The following is an 18,827-nucleotide window of genomic DNA, read 5'->3' on the forward strand; positions in this document are numbered from 1 at the left end:
TGATGCTATCTGAAGACCTGGCTCTAAGTTTGTATCACTACTGTTCTTCTTCATGTTTCCTTAGGCAATGGCACTCAGAGCAGAGGAGTAGAACCAGGGAAGACGTACACTTACGAATGGAAAATTGCTAAAACGGACCAACCCACTGCCCAGGATGCACAGTGTATTACAAGGCTGTATCATAGTGCTGTAGATATTGAGAAAGATATAGCCTCTGGACTGATTGGCCCACTTCTGATTTGTAAAAGTGAAGCATTGACGCAGAAGGGCGTGCAGGTAATGTATCTGGCAACCTCTCAGAGACAGATGTTGCTCAAATAGTATTGTCTGATCTACAGTGAGTTTGGTTTTTCTCCCCTTAGAGAACTGTTCAGCAGTTAAACCAGTGGGCTCCTGAATAAATGACTTAATGAAACAGCCCTCAGTAGGGGAGGAATTACATTCTGCTGTTCTTAGTAAGAGCAGCGTCACAACAAAAAGTCAACCTGACTTGAAAGTCTGTGTCTAGTCTTGATAATAAACTTTCCTGCTCCTATTATACTACCAGACTGTGAGGACATTCAGATGTGAGCTGGACCCTTTCTGTAAGAGAAATGACAATATTGGACATCGCTGATCCAGAGCAGCACAAACAGCAGGAGAGAGTTCTTTGAGAGTGGTTCTCTGGCATCCACTGCAGTCTTGCTTGGCAAAGATTTGGGCACCACTTGGAAGAAAAAATGTCAAAAAACTTGTGCTCTGGTCAAACCAGGAGGCCGGTCCTTTTAGAGGGAGCCTGGTGACATGCCATCTGCGTATCAGCAGCGCTTGTGGCTCTCTCAGTGCTCTGCCACGGGTTGGATGCAGCAACAGGATCTTTACCTTGAAGTCTTGACCGCCCCCTACTCCTTTTCACTTTAGCCCTTGGATCATGCTTACCACAGGTCTGGTGAAGCTTGTGTTGCCTACATAGTAGGAAAAATAGTAGGACTGAGTCCTTAACATGGGTTTCTGTTCATTAAGCATTCCTGCTGTGTTGTTTGTCTTTCAGAAAAAGGCAGATGTAGAGCAGCAGGCCATGTTTGCTGTTTTTGATGAAAATAAGAGCTGGTACATAGAGGATAACATCAAGGACTACTGCAGCAACCCTAGCAGTGTGAAAAGGGATGATCCCAAGTTCTATAACTCGAACGTAATGCACAGTGAGTGGAGTATCAAACTGAGTATTCAGTGGTTGCTTGTTCTGGGATGTAGTGCAATCAGGGAATTCTCTAGAGAGTCGGTGAACTCACCGTGCCAGGTAGCACTGTGTGGAAATATGCAATATTTTAGGGACCAGGTTGGCTCTGGACACTGAAACAAAGGCAAGGGTTATTTAATTTTTTTATAGCACCCTACTGCCTTAGATATGCTATTTCCAGAGCTGGAATCATCATCAAGGCTGTTGTGGTTTCAGCTTTCTGCCAGTCTCTTTCCGGGTGGAAATGTGAGTGGCAAGTCTTGCTCTGAAAATATTGAGACCTCTTTTATTTTGCTTGCCTTTTAGCAATAAATGGCTATGTGTCTGACAGCAGTGAAATCCTTGGATTTTGCCAAGACAGTGTGGTTCAGTGGCACTTCTCCAGCGTTGGCACTCAAGACGAGATTATCTCTGTTCGCCTTTCGGGACACTCCTTTCTCTATCAAGGGAAATACGAAGATGTGTTGAACCTGTTCCCAATGAGTGGAGAATCGGTCACAGTGGAAATGGACAATGTTGGTAAGTGGTAAAAATAGTGTTTGACACCTCTTCTAAGACATTTTTTAATCTCCAACCTGTAAGGGCTTACCTAAGTAAGAAAGAAAAGTTCTCAGATGAACACAGTGCAGGAAAATACTGTCTGCATGGAGTTTTGTTGGCTGTGCAGACCTAGATTGTCTTTGGAAACAATCCAGCATCACCTCCACTGTGTAATTCCCAATTTTGCCATGTTTGTCCATCTTGAGTTAACTAAAAAGAGCTAAGACTGACAAATTAGGCTGGTCATTATTGGACTAAGTGGCTAGGTGTCACCTTGGGTTTGTGGTCCTTTAGCAGCAGTAAAGCATGCCTGACTGAATCGGATGACTGGTCCAGCAATATATATTCCAATGCCTGACTGGAATCAATACTGTACCTTGAAAAGGCAACACTAGAACCCATGTGATGTACACATACAGAATTAACTGCAGAAGGACAGAGATTCTTTTCCATTGAAGGCTGTGAGTGTTTAGTGGTCATACTAAAATCCCAAATGGTTTAGGTATCCTTATCCTTTGGAAAACATCATTTTTTAAAATATCTTTTATCTATTTAAATGAAGAATTCTTTACATTCTCAAAGCTTGTTTTTGGTGAGTGCATGACATCAAGTCCTTCCAAGCTAAAATTGTGATGCATTTTAAGTCTTTCTTTACTGTTCAAGACTAGGGAATCATTAAAACTCTATCAAGCTTTATGGAAACCTCCCCAGTCATGAAGTTGCACTTTTGATTGACTTTAGTACATGATCTGCTCTTTCCACCTGGGGCATCTTTGGAAGGCTTTGCAGGTCACTTCAAACTGTGATAAATACAGAAAAATTGTATGTGACCTTTTTAATAAAAAAGGCTGTTTTCCTCGAGCTCTGTTAATTCTGTCTATTCTGTCACTTCTGCTAGTTCCAAAATCAAGCTGTAACAAGCAAAGAACTTGATGCTGTTGAAGGAAAGAGCTTGTTTTCTGCAGATCCTAGTTTCAAGTGGGGAATTTACCCTGACTAAGTATCTTAATCTCAAATGCCTCAGATTGGCAGCTTAATGTCCTATGTCCAGATTAGAAATTAAAATCATTTTATTCTTTCAAAGATCTCCCTTTATGCATTCAAAAGCCTTAAAAATGCTATGTTTGTCTGATGCAGAGCATCCTGAGCAGAACAAGTATCTGTGTGGCAGTGCATACAGCATTAAGGATTGGGCAAAATTAAAGTTTTATCTCAAAGGATCTCCATCTCAGCTCCAGATCCAAATGCGGGATCCTTTATATTCTCTTTCACTCTCATCATTTGGACTCAGTCCTAGGTGTGGCTTAATCTGTGGAGAAGAGCTCTAACTCTTGGATGTATTTATTTATATGTGCCATTATTTATTTACACTTACTAATTATTTCTCATTGCAACAAGAGCTTATGGAAATCACAGGTGAGGATCAGCACTCTGCTTTGGCGGGTGACCTAGAAACAAGCCCAGGAACTTCTCCTGACTATTTACATGATAAGCAATGTCCACTCTCCTAACTACCACGTAGTAGAAACCCCCTCTTATTTCACTTGCAGGTACTTGGCTCTTAGCATCCTGGGGTTCCTCAGAGGTGAGCTACGGCATGAGGCTGAGATTCAGAGACGCCAGGTGTGACTCTGAGGAAGATGACGAAGCGTTTCACATTATGGATTTATCTTACACCAAGACCGATAAAAAAGCTGTTTCCACATCAGTTGAAGAAGATGTGCTGGCAGGTGGAGATGATTCGGATTATCAGGATTACCTGGCGACTTTTTACTCCATAAGAAGCTCCAGAAAGGCAACAGGTGATGAAGAAAAACTAAACCTTACGGCGTTGGCCTGGGAACAATACGAAGGCACTGATGCTGAGCGTTTCAAGGGGGTGGCTGCCTCAGACCTGACAGCTGTAAATAGCAGCGAATCCACAAACACCCATCAGTTCTTAGAAAGTCGTATCACTCCTCTTCCCCCGGTCAAGACTGAAACATTCCAGTCAGATGACACATTGGTCACAGCAGAAGAGGGCTTATTTTTAGCTAGTGCAAGTGATGAAAAGGGTGACTTGGAATTTGAGAATAGAAGCCAAAGAAATTATGAAATAGATGACAGTAACATGGCTGTAGATGAACATTTGCTGAGTAATGGGGAAGGCCAAAAGAATGTTGCAGAAGAGCTTCCAGCTGATGAAAGGGACAGTAAGTTTTTTTCAGAAGACCATCAGGAGGAAAGCATGGGAAGTGGAACTTCCAGCAGTAAAAGAAACAGGCGAAACTCACTGGCCATTAAGTTTTATTCTGTCCAAACGATGAATGCTCTTCTAAATCACGTACGAAACAAAAACGTCTCATTTCCTGACAACACAAGCGCGCCTCATTCCGTGCATCATGCAGAGAACACACCAGATACAGCCATGGTGGGAGCTGGCCAGCTTCCAAATGATTATGATGATGATGATGATGAACTAGAGGAGGAGGAAACCAAGATGGAAAATGCCGTGGCTGAGGCTAACCCAACACTTACTTCAGACCTCACTGCAGGAGATGGGCCTAATGCATCCAGCCTTTCTGAACCCAAGCTGTCCAAAGATAAACAAGGAGACATTTTTTCTTTAGATCATACGCTAGGCAATGTAAGCCCTAATTCCAGCCCTGCACTAGTGAAGAACTTACCAGAAGTATCGTTGCCTGGAGCTGACAAATACTCCTCTAAAATGACAAATGAGGAATGGAATTTGGTGTCTGCAAAGGGGAGTCTGGGATTAGAGACGAATTTAGATAAACCTGTTAGAGGCAAGTTAAATCGTCATGGCAGGAATGGTACAGCATTTATAAAAAAGAAGCATATGAAGAAGCACCAAGGTTTGTCTCATACAATGGGAGAAAAACAGAAAGGGACCTATATGCACCCAGCTCTGAAAGGAAAGGAGAGGAACCAGAATGATACTTCGAGTGCATCTGGAACCTTCATCAAGATCCGAAGGAAAAAAAAGGAGTATCCAAAAATGACCAACTCACTGAGCCCAAGGAGTAAAGCACCCTCAAAAATCACCAATTCGATGTCAGGGTTTGGCCGTGCGTTGTTCCTGGGTGAGACCAACCACACAACAGCGGCGTGTTGCTCCAACGCCTCAGGGGTGGCCGGTGATGCCAACCAGACGGCGGATCTGAGCAGAGCCAGGCACGGAGAGTCGCTAAACTACACGCTCACCCCGCGGCAGCTGAAACCGTCGATCACGATTGGGCTTCCCCAAGAGAATGGAGACTACGAATACGTCACAGAAGGTTACTACAGCGAGGAGACATCGGGCGATGAATACGAGTACCACTATGTGACCTTTGAGGACCCATACATGACGGACCCAAAACTGAACATCAACGAGCAACGTAATCCAGAAAACATTGCTGAACACTACCTGCGTAGCAAAGGGAACGAGAGGAGGTACTATATTGCAGCTAAAGAAGTCTGCTGGAGTTACGCAGGATATAAAAAAAGGTTTGGCTAAATCACTTGCTTTCATTTTGCACACCATCCTGACACATACTAGCAGAATGCTGCTGATTCACATGCTGATAAACTGAAGAGCATCTTTAATGTGCAGTGTAATTTCCAACACCTCAGTTGCACAACCCTAGTTCTCAAATTGAATTTCCATTTTAATTTGATCAATGTTATTTCCCCTCACTTTTTCAGCGTTCTCTAGGTTTCCTTCTGCCTCTCCTTCAGCCCATACTTTTGAAAACAGCAGAAACCATAGGCAGTTTCTTGGTATGCTTGCAAAATAAAGAAATCCTTATGCTCAGAGCTCTGGTATAAATCTCCGTTTCCTCCTCAGGGGGCGTGAGGCATGTAGCGTTCCAGTGAGATTAACAGAGCCTGTGGCATATACTGCCTCACTGTAAAGGGATGAAAAGCAGCTTTTCTTCCTACTAGATGGCTTCAGTTAAGTTTCTGGGTTTTCCAGAATTAAAAATGAGGCAAGGTTTATAGGGAGTGATAATATGTTTTGTCAAAATAATAGCAATTTGAGCTTCTATTTAAGATCTGAAGAACTCTTTGAAGATCTGAAAGCTTATTTTTTCTGACCAGCTCTGTGCTGCAAAATGCAGGTATAATCAAATGTAAAATGTGTTTCTGTTAGCATCTCTGAAACGCTGCATCTGTGCAACAGTAGGGTATTCGTGGTAGGTTTATTATGCTCTGGGCCAAGCTCTGATTCAGATTATTAATGCTAATGGTAAGAAAAAGGAAAATAGACCTCAGGTGGGTTTTAAGATTGTAAGAACTCTTACAGACTAGTTGGCATTTTCCAGTCGTAGCTGATCAAATCTTTAACTGCAGAAACAGAATTTCATAAACACGGCAAGTCCTAACTTTCAGAATCATCTGCTGTTTATGTGTGTCTGCTCTTTATGTTCTAAAACTCTCCTGCTGTGGAAGTTCTCTGATTTCCTCGGAGTTGTTGTTTCTTACTCTGCATGTTTTCACTTGGGGATTTCCTTTCAGTACAATGATGAATGACATAACCTGCAAAGATGGCACCACGTATAAGGTGATTTTCCAAAGGTATACAGACAGTACCTTTACAACTCTTCAGGATGAAGACGAATACAGTGAGCATCTTGGCATCCTTGGGCCAGTTATCCGGGCTGAAGTGGACGATGTTATCCTAGTAGGTCAATGTTTTGAATACATGTGCAGGATATTTTTTTTATGGTGATCTTACACAGTATGAGTCTAAAAATACCACAAACGTTTAAAAGATCATGATGGGGAAACAGTTTTTGAAGCTTGAAGATGCAGTGTGAACATATAAGCACACAAGTTTCTTTGAAACTCTCCATTTTTCTCTCCTATGCAAGATAAACATGCTGCTGGGGGTTGTTTTTTTTCCTTATGTTTTCCAGCATTAAAAACTGGCTTATCAGTCTAATGTAAAATAAGATTTAAATTTAAGATTAAAAAAAAGTTCAGTTTTTTAAACCCAGATTGCACTGAAAGCATTACTTTTTATATGTAAAGGGAGCTTCTTGATTTTTTTCTTGAAGAAATCAGTAAATTTGTAATCAAGGTGAATGAATATATATATGTATTTGTCCAAAAAGTGTATATAAATGGGTTGCTTAGCTCTGATACAGACAACAAGGGTGGAGAGGATCAGCATCCTTGGTGGTACAGAAGAAGGTATTTGCGTTAGGAGGCCTATTGCTGTAGTTTCCTTTCTCTCATCCTCTTCACCCAGTCTCCCAACACTCAGGGATAGACTAAGGTGGGGAGAGCAGATCTCGCCGCTCTCTGCTCATGTCAGTAGGAGCAGCACACAACAGAAACACGTTGAGCTACACTTAAAAATGTAAGAGGCTGTTTTAGCTTGGGGGTGTCATTCCCTAAGGAGAGGTACATGTGTGACCTCTCTAGCCTCATGCCTCTCTGGAGCAAGCGAGAAGCGCTGGTTTCAGCGAGAGCGACACACGCAGAGGCGCCGTGTTACTATTTGCTGCCTTTCGGGACGACTGTGAAGCAAAGCGGAAGGGGTGGAAACTCCCACCCCCCTGCTCACGGTACTAAGGGCATCCAGGTGCGAAGGGCAGCGGTGAAAGTCCTGGGGACCTGGACTCGGTGGAAAACAGTCTCGTAAACTTATGCTTATTTTAGTGAATGGTACCACATTTGCATGGAAGTGTCAAAGTTATCCCTGCCATCTTTGCCATGCACAGTGTAGTCTGTAATCAATATACAAATCTTGACCCTGGTTTGAGGTCATAGGAGTGTATTGTGTGTGGACTTTGGTTTAGGCCTGAATTTGCTGAACAGAATCTCTTATTATTTTTGATTCTTTTCTTAGGTTCATTTTAAGAATCTGGCATCCAGACCATATTCTCTCCATGCTCATGGGCTCTTCTATGAAAAGTCCTCTGAGGGCAGCATCTATGATGATGAATCTACTGCTTGGTTTAAGGAAGATGATGAAGTTCAGCCAAATAACAGTTACATATACGTGTGGTATGCAAACAGGCAATCGGGACCTGTGCAGCCAGGAGCAGCTTGTCGGTCCTGGATCTACTACTCTGATGTAAACCTGGTAAGGAAATAAAAATAGAAGTGGTAGTGTTGCTGGGGTTGATCATGAAATCACAGAAACATTTACGTTGGAAGGGATCACTAAGGATCATCTAGTCCACACTGCCCAACTCAAGCAGGGTCAGTATTGGTCGTCCACGTCCATGTCCAGTGAGGCTTTGAACATGTCCAAATGATGTTACTGTATGGCTGTAGAAATGTAAGCTGCAGAACACGTTTTAGATAGCTATCTCTTATTTTTGGCTTGATGTTCCCATCTGACATTTAATCTCTTACACTTAGTTAAAGGAGGGATATAAGTTGTTGAAGAATTCAATTTGAAGAACCTTTTGGTAGACTAAACAGGGGGAAGTAAAGGTTCAAGACAATGGCAATTCCGGCCTTTGCTTTAAGTTTTTTGTGGCCTGATACGTTTCTAAGGAAATTTTTTTGACATCCTTTGGGATATCTATCTTGACATCTCATATGAGTTTATTACCTTCTAGGAGAAAGATATTCACTCTGGTTTGATTGGGCCAATACTGATCTGTCAAAAAGGAACCTTAAGTAAATCGAACAGCAGAACATCGACCCGAGACCTTTTCTTGCTTTTTATGGTCTTTGATGAAGAGAAAAGCTGGTACTTCAACAAACGTTCTAGAAGGCCTTGTACTGAGAAGAACCGAGAAATGCAGCAGTGCAACAAATTCTACGGTACTCATTTCATTCTGCCAAGTATTCAGTTTATTGAGGAAGAAGGAAAGTGGTTGGGGCAGTATCTCTCTGTGCCTTTAAACATGCATAAATACCACATGTTGTTAATGTGACTTTTTGTTGTTGTTGTCCTCCATTGTAGCCATAATAGTCGTAATTTTATACGTAAAGATTAGCATTGCCTGGAAATTTGCTATTAGAATGAAGAAAGAATATATTGGACTGAAACTTTCAACAGAAAACTTCTGATGCTCAGATACATCTACCCCTCATTTTTAAAAAAGAAAAGCAAACAACTCTCTTTTCAGTAAGAAGTTAATACCCTGAAAACTTTTGGCAAGAAATTTAAAAATGCTTTAGTAATCTGACAAATCAACTAGTTTTACTGAGGAGCCTGAAGCCGCTGCAGGACAGCCCTTCACAGACCTCTCTGTGGATACAGAGATTTTAGTCATGTAGAGTCAAGTGACTGACTATGCAAAGGTAACCCTTTTTGTGCTTGGAAATACTGGCTAGTAACAAAACTCTGTGTTTCTCCTTTTGAAAATCTGATGCTTGTGTGCTGTAAGTGACCATGTTTGAGAAAGGTGTGTTGAGAAGTAGAAGCTGCCTTCTGAAAATGGGGTCTGTAAAATCCAGTTACTAATCAAAGGTGTCAGCTGTGACTGTACAGCTGTGGAAGTGTCAGCTGCAGGGAACCTTTGGGATAGCTACTGAAGCCTCATACCACTGAATCTCTGCCCTTTCTTTGGGGCCTGATGTTCCTGTCTGACACTTGATTTCTTGCACCTCCTTGTCCTCCTGGCTGCCACATGTTGCAAGCGATCTGTGCTTGGGTGCTCTGGTGAGGCCCCCAGGCTTTCAGACCTGATGCATGTAGACTGTCCAGTGTGTAGCACTTTGTTTTGTGAGCAGTCTTCCTCACTAAGGATATGTTTTTTTCAGCCATTAACGGGATTACCTACAATTTGCAAGGCTTGAGGATGTATGAAGGTGAACTGGTCCGATGGCATTTGCTGAACATGGGTGCGCCAACAGACATTCACGTCGTTCATTTCCATGGACAGACTTTCATAGAACAAGGAGAGCCAAAGCATCAGCTTGGAACATACACGCTCCTTCCTGGTGAGTATCAAAGCAGAATAAGATCTAAAGGGTGATTGTTGCAGTCTCTTGTCATCATACCAAGGTAAAGATGAGCAGAAGTTAGCTTTGGGCACAGTAAGAGTGAGTTTGAAAGCACTAATAGTTCCTTTGCCTGTGAGGGTCAGAAGGAAAATCCTGCTGTGGGAGGGAGGAAATAATGAAGATAGCATTCCTGTTCTTTAGCACTGGAAATAGGAGTAAAGTTATGGACAAGATGTAAGTGCTTCCTCTCAGATGAGAAGGGATATATATGGAGAATGAATAGCAGTTCGGTCTGCAGCGCTGCCTTCTGTTTTACATTTCCCTTGCCACTCACTGCTCTTTTTTAGTGCATCTCTTCTCCTGTCTGCAAAGTAGGTTGTAGTGCTGGGCTTGGCTTTGGACAGTGCTCAACACTAAAGGTCAGTAATGGAAAAAGGAAGTCAGTAGGGTAGTGTCAGCCACCAATTCCTCGTGAAAAACAGATGTACAGAAGTGCAGCCATCCTGTTCACGTGTCCCCAGGCTTCAGAGCTGCTGAAGTCTCACTGATGTTTGCTGGGAAAGACTATTGGTATTGGGCTGAGTATGGTGAACATAGCTTTTTATAATGTCAGGATGAGTGTGATACAGAAGTCTGGGGAGAAAGGACATAGGTTAAAAGCATTCATTAGGCCACAAGCTATATTACTTTGCCCATCACTGTCAGCAGTGCCAGTGTGCAATAACAGTGCTTATGAAGCCTATATTGCCAGCTACAAGTATTTAAAAAAAAAAAGAAAATTACCACCCCCAAAAAAACACCCCAACAAAAACCCAAGGAGATAAAAATACGGGGATTGACTTGGAACAATAGGAATTTATTTTAGTAAATGTATGTGGCAGACTCACTATTTAAGCTTTTTAAGGTGATATTTTTCACTGACATCTACATATGGTTTTGTTTAAATGGGAACAAGAATTGTCATGTCTGCATTAACTAGGGATGTGAGAGCAGCAGTGGAGCATGTACTGTGGTTTTTAAGAAGTGCAGCAAGCAGTGTAAACCGTACCTGCTTCCTGCGTCATGCAGAGCATGAGGGCAGGGCGCGTACATCTGATCCTCCACATCTACTTCTGGCTTCTTTACACCCATCCTTTACTTGAACAACACACTGCAGTGACAGGAGTACGAACTACAGTCAGCAACACAGAATTAACATCCCTGCGTGGCTCAGCACTGTATTTAATGTGCAGGTATCTGTTGTTACGTACAACCATCTGAGGTTTTGTACTTTGCACCAGCAGCAAAGGTTAGGTTGTGATGTGGTCACTTAATTCCAATCTCAGTTTCCAGCTGCAAGTCGCTTGCTTAGAAAGAAGCGATTGAGATAGTGGTAGTTATTGCGCTCTCTGCAGTGTCTGGCAGGTTATTTAATTCTTCTGGGTTAAGTCATGGTATGATCTTTGGTTTTACATGCCTTGCTAACATCAACCTCAGAATGCTAATGTTTCTGAAACATTTCTCTTCCATTTTTTCAAGGTTCGTTTCGAACAGTTGAAATGAAACCACAGAGACCTGGCTGGTGGCTTTTAGACACTGAAGTGGGGGAGTATCAGCAAGCAGGAATGCAGGCATCCTATTTGGTTATAGCAAAAGGTACTCAACTAAAGGTGTATTTTGGCAGGGGGAGTCAAGCTATAAACTCATCTGTACCCTTTCAGGATCACTAAAAATAAACTTGGGAGATTGTTCTGCAAACACCGAAAGTGGATTCTCTGTGCTTTCAAGGAGGAGGTGGAGTGGTTGTTATAAACTTCTTCTAGAAGAAAAAAAAAATAAAAATTGAGCCTCTGGCTTTGAATTATTTAGCACACTGCCTTCGTCCATTCAGCACACTAGCTTTGAGATTCCCTCACAGTGACTACTGAATTAACCTGTGGAGAGCAATTGCAGAGATTAGCTTGGCCTCCTCTGGGAAGCGAGTGGCGATGTTACAGTGCTAAGAATTGTTCTGAGTGATGTTGGTGTATATATTGGAACAGCCTTTCTTTCCTTTAACAACCACCTTACTGTGCCCTAGAGTGCAGGGTTCCAATGGGTCTCGCAGGCGGAGTTGTACTCGATTCGCAAATCAACGCTTCGCGTTATGTAGGTGAGTTGATACTTGAAAAAGTCCTGGAGTGCTTCGGAATATCCCCAGGAAGGTATTGCAGTTCCATCATCTCATGATACACCTTACAAGATCAGTTCAGCAGTTAATCAACTGACAGGTTAAAAAGCTCTTCAGTGCTGCAGCAGAGATTGTGAGCTGTATTTTAACAGCATCACAGGTCTACTCTCAGCATCACAAGCCTGAAAGTTAGGGAATCTTCTGTCTGTGGCTTGCTGGATGACCTGGAACAAATCCAGGTTTGTCGCTTTGTCTCCTGGGTTCCCTGCTTGAAAATCAACAGTGAGTGTTCAAAAAGCTTTTGAGATTTGCATGTGGTATGAGATGTGGAAAGACAAAGTGTATCTGTTATGAAAGACTTAGGAACCTGGCATTTGGAGCAGTGATAGACTTTAATTTACCAAGTTTCTTCTTGATATAAAAGTGGGATCTTTTGATAAAGAAATTGATAGAACTTTCCATGGACAGTGGCAAATCAAGGCATACCAGTTACCACATATATTTTCCCCTGAAATAACAAATAAAATACTTATTTTGGAAAACTGATTCAATTTTATTTCTTCATTTCTCAACACAATGTTATGAAGTCTTGAAAACTGTGTTGTCTCATGCATTTCATATCAGTTGTCAACATGGAAACCTTATTCAGAGGGAAGTGCTCTGCCAGGAATGCAGAGCACATTTTCTGTTTGATCCTGCTGGTGGCCAAAACCTGCTTAGCAAACTCCTAGACCATGCATTAGATAAAAGTCTGTTATTTTTAAAGTCATTCTACCAAGTATAAAACTTTGCCGGCTTCTTCCACAGCTGACTTTCAATTGCTGACCGCATCCAAATTATCCTAGATTATGGTTTTAGAGTCCATTGGTTGGGATTTTCCCCCGAGGCAGACTGAAGAAAAACTCAAGCAGTCAACATCAGGGGCTAGATACAACCTCCATATACTTTTTTGGAGCACCTCTTTAAATTCTTGCTTTATTCATATTTTCTATCTAGACAACTGGGAACCTAAGTTAGCCCGTTTAAACAATTCTGGAACATACAATGCTTGGAGCGCTACAGTGGAAAGAGAACTCCCTTGGATCCAGGTATAGTTGGCACAGTGTGTGCTTTTGACCATCACTGAGCCTGGCTATGGCCATACAATCCTGTGTTGTGAGTTTCCTGCAACTTGTTTTAAAAGGTCAAGTTGCTTTTGTTCTTGCTGACAAGACTGCTGAGGAAAATTGGCAAGATGCAGCAAGCTTGATTGTATATACCACAAATTGTCCTTCTGCCTTGGAGTAACCTTGTCTCCTCTGCTATTGATGCCCAATGACTGGACAGTTACCCTCACAATTGAGGCACTAACTGTTCTGTAGGCAAATGGAATAATTTTCCCCATTATTTTTGTGTCCTTTGTCTGCCTGTAGCAGTACGTATTTATATTTATGTATGTTGGCTGGGTGATCATTTAAAGTGTAATAAATATTGCTGCAGATACTTTTGTTTGTATCCAACTTGAGGTAGCACGGTGTGGCTTCACAAGTCATCAGCAGGCAAATTAGGTTTACAGTTATGTAACCTCACTTCCACCTTTTTCTTCCATTGCAATGACTTTAGCACCAAGTAACCAATTTGCACTCAAATTTAGGGAAGATAGTTGATTTCCTACAAATCTCACCAAAATTGGCAGTGGGAGAAACTCAAACTTGTATTGCGGTGTAAGTTCAACAGGTGGCTGTTATATTTGGCTTAATAACATTTAACATGTTAGCAAGTTAGTGGAGGTTGAAGTAGAGGGAGCAGTTGTGATATCTGATGGGGAACTGGAAATCATGTTGGGAAGAGAAAGAACTTGATAGGGAGCATGTTAGAGAAAAGCTGAGGCTACTGCAGTAAAGCACAGAGAGATGTGGAAAGTATATTCCAAAGAATGAGTTTCACTGCTGATAGGGACATCTTCCTAAGTTGATTTTATGCACTAAGTTTTTGGATCCATTATCAGCAGGAATGGTGGCTTTTCAGCACTTCAGAATGTCATAGTCCTTTTCTCAGCCTGAGTATCCAAAACTAGAGGCAGCTTATGAAATGTGAGCCTTGAATTTCTATATACCCCTTTTGCCTATCTGTAAAATGAGGGTAGCAGAGGTCTGCCTAGAATGGAGACACAGATGTTTTTGAAGTGTCTTTGTGGTTCTGTGATGAATGCTGTAAGATGACCCCTGAAATTAAATGCACACAAAATAAATGCACACACAAATAAATACACAAATTAAACGAGACAGGATCTGCTTGTATTCTTTATTCCTCCTAAGAGTGTTAGTGTTGCAGGTTTTAAAATGCAGGGCTCAAAGCTATCCTGTATATGCCAAAGAATGAGATTAATTTCACCATGCCCTACTTGATTTGCAAACACTATTTTGCTGTTCCTAGGTGGACTTTCAAAGACAAGTTCTGTTAACTGGGATACAGACACAGGGAGCCAAGCAGTTTTTAAAGTCCATGTATGTCCAGAAGTACTTTATTGTTTACAGCAAAGATAAAAGGAAGTGGATCACCTTCAAAGGAGACAGCTCTCCAGCACACAAGGTATGTACATGCCATAGGGGTTACAACAACCTGTGACATGACAGCTTTATTCTATGCTAAGAGAGAGCAGAAAAAAATTATGGCCTTCAGAGACTTCGTAATACAGATTGAGGCCCCAAAGTGTGTTTACCAGTCTAAAAAAGTTCAGATCAGAAGACAAATCGTAAGGTGAGGAACCTCCTAGACTGGGGTTTAGATTGGCCCTTTGAGCTTGACTGTAGAGTCTGGCTTACTCACAAGCATCTCTCCCTACTTTTATTTCTTAAGCCCATGCCAGCTTTTTCGAAATAAGCAGGAAGGCAAACAAAAACTCAGGCCCTACCTCACCCAGGATTACATCCTCCTCTTTGTCCCTTCCTGCTGTCACAACAGTTGAATGTCAAACTGTCTGAGTTGCCTAGAGAAGGCCTGTGTAGTAAGTGAGGTCGTACCCTGAAAAAGCTTCATTTTGTACCCAACTGCTCCAGCCCTACCTATTACAGCTCCCTTCGGTTTGCCCTGAAGTTTCTATGGTACAACTCCCAAATTGAAAACCTGTTGTGTCTTTTTTCTCCTTTTGTCTCTTTACTGTCTTCTTACAGACTTACATATGTATAGAAATGGGTTGCTTATTTGAACTGAGGCCTTCAAAGTGTTCCCAGATATGCTGAGATGTGACCATGAAATATTTCAAGCTGCCCTGCAGCATAGGGTGCTCCATCACTGTGGATGGTGCTTATAGCATAAAAAGGACTGCTTTTGTAAGAAAGTGGGCTTCCAAGCTTGTGTTTGTGTTAAATTAACTGTATATTGATATTTCTATTTTTTTAAAACAGATTTTTGAAGGTAATTCCGATGCCTATGGGATAAAAGAGAACATCATTGATCCCCCTATTATTGCCAGGTACATCAGGGTCTACCCAACCGAGGCCTACAACAGGCCTACTCTTCGCATGGAGCTTCTGGGCTGTGAAGTAGATGGTAAGAACAGCTCGTGTGATGGTGCTTCTTTTCTGTCAAGTTTTTTTTAATCTAATACATTAAATGAAGCTGAAATTGTGGGTATAAGAACATTATTGCTTAGGGTATGACTGGGGATAACTTTGTGCTTCTTTTGACAGGTTGCTCTTTGCCACTTGGAATGGAAAACGGAGAGATCAAGAATACCCAGATAACAGCCTCATCTGTTAAGACATCCTGGTTTAACACATGGGACCCTTCACTCGCTCGTCTCAACCAGAAAGGGAAGCTGAATGCCTGGAGAGCCAAGGTAAGAAGTGAGAACTAGGGACAACAGCAAGACAACTACCATAAATGAACTTGTGCTGCCTGTGTGCTTATGCATTTCCTGCATGCTCTGTCCAGTGCCAAGCGTCACAGGGTTACTTCACATCTCTCTAGTCATCCTTTAGGAAGAAGCCCATTCAACTCTTCCAGTAGAAAGCTTGTCAAACTTCTGGCAACATGAGTGAGATAATATTTTGAGAGATGGGGATGTCCTCCGGCCCAGAGCCCAAGAGAACTTCCCTGCTGAAATAATCCTTTTAATTTCAGGGCATGAATGCCAGTTGAATATTTGGCTCCAAGGGGTAGAAGAAAAACCCTTCCTGTGTGGGTTTATAGGCAGTGCAGCTTAATGGATAATCGAGCAAGATAACCTTCAGCAAGGCCTGTGAGCTTCTGTGTTTTCAAATTGGAGCTGCATTTCTTTGCAAAGCACTTTGAGATTTTTCTGGAAGCTACTGTTTTGTATGAGCATTTTGTCTTTTAATTTTGGAGATAAATCTGTGTTAAGTTTTTATTATTAATTTAAAATTAATTTGGAAATAGTAATCTGCAGTGAAGAAGTTAATTGTATAGACCACCAAGAACACTTGTGACTTTTCCCTCAGCTTTACTCTTCTGTGCTGCTTTGATACAGTTTTGGTGCATTTTGATGCAGTTTTAACTATCTTTAAACAGGATTTTTCACTGAAGCAAATAGCCACAATTGCTAATAGACGACCCTTTTTATCAATTGCAGTTGAACAACAACCAACAGTGGCTGCAAATTGATCTCCTCACGATTAAGAAGATAACGGCCATTGCTACCCAGGGGGTCAAGTCTGTGTCTGGGGAAAACTTTGTGAAAACCTACATTATCCAGCACAGCGACGAGGGCTCGGAGTGGAAAACCTACACAGATGGTTCCAGCTCAGAGACAAAGGTACCGTCCTCAGCTCAGACCGCTGCATCCGCCGCTTGGTTTCAGATGCTGAGCACAGGCGAGGCCCAAAGGCAGAATGCCCTGCCAACAAGATATTCTCGCTGGATTTTAAAAGGCTTGGGAGCTGGGGTTACTACAGATAGTGCCATACTATCCCTCTGATTGTGATCATAGTCATTTAGAGTAACAAAAGGAAGGAACTCCCAATCTGTAGAGAACGCAGTCAACAATGTGATAAAAGGAGCTGATGCCATTTGCAACAGAGGGCATTTAATTTGAATCCTTGAGGACATTTAATTTGAGCAAATGATGGATTTCCCAGATCCTATCTTCAGCTTTTTTGTTTTTTCCTGCCTTGATTTTATAGCAAGATTAACGTCAGGGAACAGTTTAGCTGTAACAGAGCTGCTGGAGAGCTGCAGATACTCACAGTACAGACATAGTACTTTATATTGTCGTTCACCTTACACCAACCTAACCCACAAGGACTATTAGCAGAGGTAAAATAAGGGAAGCTGCTTTTTTTAGTTCAACCAAATTAGAAAGGCAAATTTCATGGTGAGGAAGGTTGTTGAATTCATTCTGACTCGGATATTGCTGGTCTAAATTAGCTTTGGCCCAACAGTTTAGGAAGAGATTGGATGTGATCTTACATGAAATCAGTAATGAGTCAGTCCATCTGCAACAGCTTGGAACCATTTTTAAAATAAAAAGCAGAGGTTTTTTAATGGCTGCCTTTTAACTGATGGTATGTTTGTGTATTTGCAGGTTTTCTTGGGCAATAAGAACAACGATGGGCATGTCAAGCATTTTCTTAATCCACCCATCCTGTCCAGGTTTATCCGCATTGTTCCAAGAACGTGGTATCATGGTATTGCCCTTCGGGTAGAACTTTATGGCTGTGATTTTGGTGGGGGTCTGTCTGTGGAAAGGACTGACAAGTCTGGGAGCTCTTAACCTTTCAGCAACCATCACGCAGAACAACAGTTTTTTAAAAAATCCTTAAAACAATCACACTTAGCAGTTCAGCCGTGTGCTTCCCCAAAGGACCTTAACATTTTGTCAGCCAGAATTGAGGGGACTATCTCTGGCAGATGCTTCATTCCTATAAATACACACTTTAGAAAATGGCTTTTTTTTCTCTGGGAAGAAATAGCAGTCCTTTCTGATTTATTTGTCACTTCTTCATTCTACTTTTTACTTCATTTTAAGTTCTATATCCCTGGGGATGTAGGCTCCGGCCTTCCTCCTGAGCCCTTATTATCTCCATTTTTGGTAATGCTTATGCAGCACAGAGGAGGAATAGAAAGCTATAGGTGTGTGTTCTTCACTCGTAGAGCTGAGAGGGAAAACCAGTGCAGATACAAAGCTGTGGTATGTGGCATTCCAACAATGCCTCCGTAAGAAATGATTGTAGAGGTGGCTTCACCTCCACCTCTCTTTAATCTGCAGTATGACAAAGGTAGCACTCATGCAACCCCTTCCTGCAGAGTGTGGGTTTGCATCATTGATTTGGTTCTTACACACCCAGCCCACCTGAAATGCTGTGGATTTCACGTAACAATTCATCTTCAGTGCCTTGGAAAGGGAAGGAGGGCATGGGTCAGCAATACCTTTCTTTGCCAGAAATAAAGAGGGAAGTGATTTAGCTGGGTTATGGGTAGGTCATGGTATAGCAACAGTAGAACCAAGAACTCCTGGCATTCAGTCCCACATAAACTTTTAGGCTGTGGGGACAGGGAGCTCCCTTAAATAGGAAGGCACTGAGAACCATAGCTGCTCATTGAGAGTACTACCTGGTGGTGGCAGAGATCATAGAATCATAGAATGATCTGTGTTGGAAGGGACCCCAAGGATCACAGAGTTCCAACCCCCCTGCCACAGGCAGGGCCACCAAGCTCCAGGCCTGGATCTACACAAGGTTGCCCACGGCCCCATGCAACCTGGCCTTGAACATCTCCAGGGACTGGGCATCCACCACCTCTCTGGGCAGCCCGTTCCAGCCCCTCATCACTCTCTCTGTAAAAAACCTCCCCGTAATATCTAATTTAAACCTTCCTTTGATGTTTCATCTAGCCTTTCTCTGAGGTGAGAAACATCTGCATCTTCTTTACCACTTAGCCCTGACAGCATTTTCATTAATGGAGCTACTCTTGTGCACAGAACACACATGGATTTTTCTCAGGATGACTACATCTAGTGAAAATACATACACAGTCCATGGTCCCATTATTCCAGCAGACTTTTAGCTAAGCTTTCATTTGTGT

The 18,827-nt window shown here is 42.1% G+C and overlaps 1 protein-coding gene across 1 annotated transcript in view; it reads left to right on the forward strand.

Moving 5' to 3' along the window:
• F5 (coagulation factor V) overlaps positions 1 to 17,517 on the forward strand; it is a gene marked incomplete at both ends in the record, with an annotated part of 31,781 nt that extends 14,264 nt beyond the window's left edge. The window contains 16 exons of the mRNA XM_084279459.1: positions 65 to 276; positions 1,031 to 1,181; positions 1,526 to 1,738; positions 3,310 to 5,248; positions 6,260 to 6,425; positions 7,599 to 7,835; positions 8,320 to 8,527; positions 9,473 to 9,652; positions 11,174 to 11,290; positions 11,715 to 11,786; positions 12,801 to 12,892; positions 14,220 to 14,375; positions 15,191 to 15,335; positions 15,476 to 15,624; positions 16,378 to 16,560; positions 17,329 to 17,517. Of these exons, the coding sequence (XP_084135585.1) occupies positions 65 to 276; positions 1,031 to 1,181; positions 1,526 to 1,738; positions 3,310 to 5,248; positions 6,260 to 6,425; positions 7,599 to 7,835; positions 8,320 to 8,527; positions 9,473 to 9,652; positions 11,174 to 11,290; positions 11,715 to 11,786; positions 12,801 to 12,892; positions 14,220 to 14,375; positions 15,191 to 15,335; positions 15,476 to 15,624; positions 16,378 to 16,560; positions 17,329 to 17,517 (4,409 nt within the window). The remainder of the gene's footprint in view (positions 1 to 64; positions 277 to 1,030; positions 1,182 to 1,525; positions 1,739 to 3,309; positions 5,249 to 6,259; positions 6,426 to 7,598; positions 7,836 to 8,319; positions 8,528 to 9,472; positions 9,653 to 11,173; positions 11,291 to 11,714; positions 11,787 to 12,800; positions 12,893 to 14,219; positions 14,376 to 15,190; positions 15,336 to 15,475; positions 15,625 to 16,377; positions 16,561 to 17,328) is intronic.
• Between the last annotated feature and the right edge of the window lie 1,310 nt (positions 17,518 to 18,827).

This window comes from Gallinula chloropus, assembly GCF_964237585.1.
Source record: "Gallinula chloropus genome assembly, chromosome: 1".
Classification (NCBI taxonomy): Eukaryota; Metazoa; Chordata; class Aves; order Gruiformes; family Rallidae; genus Gallinula; species Gallinula chloropus.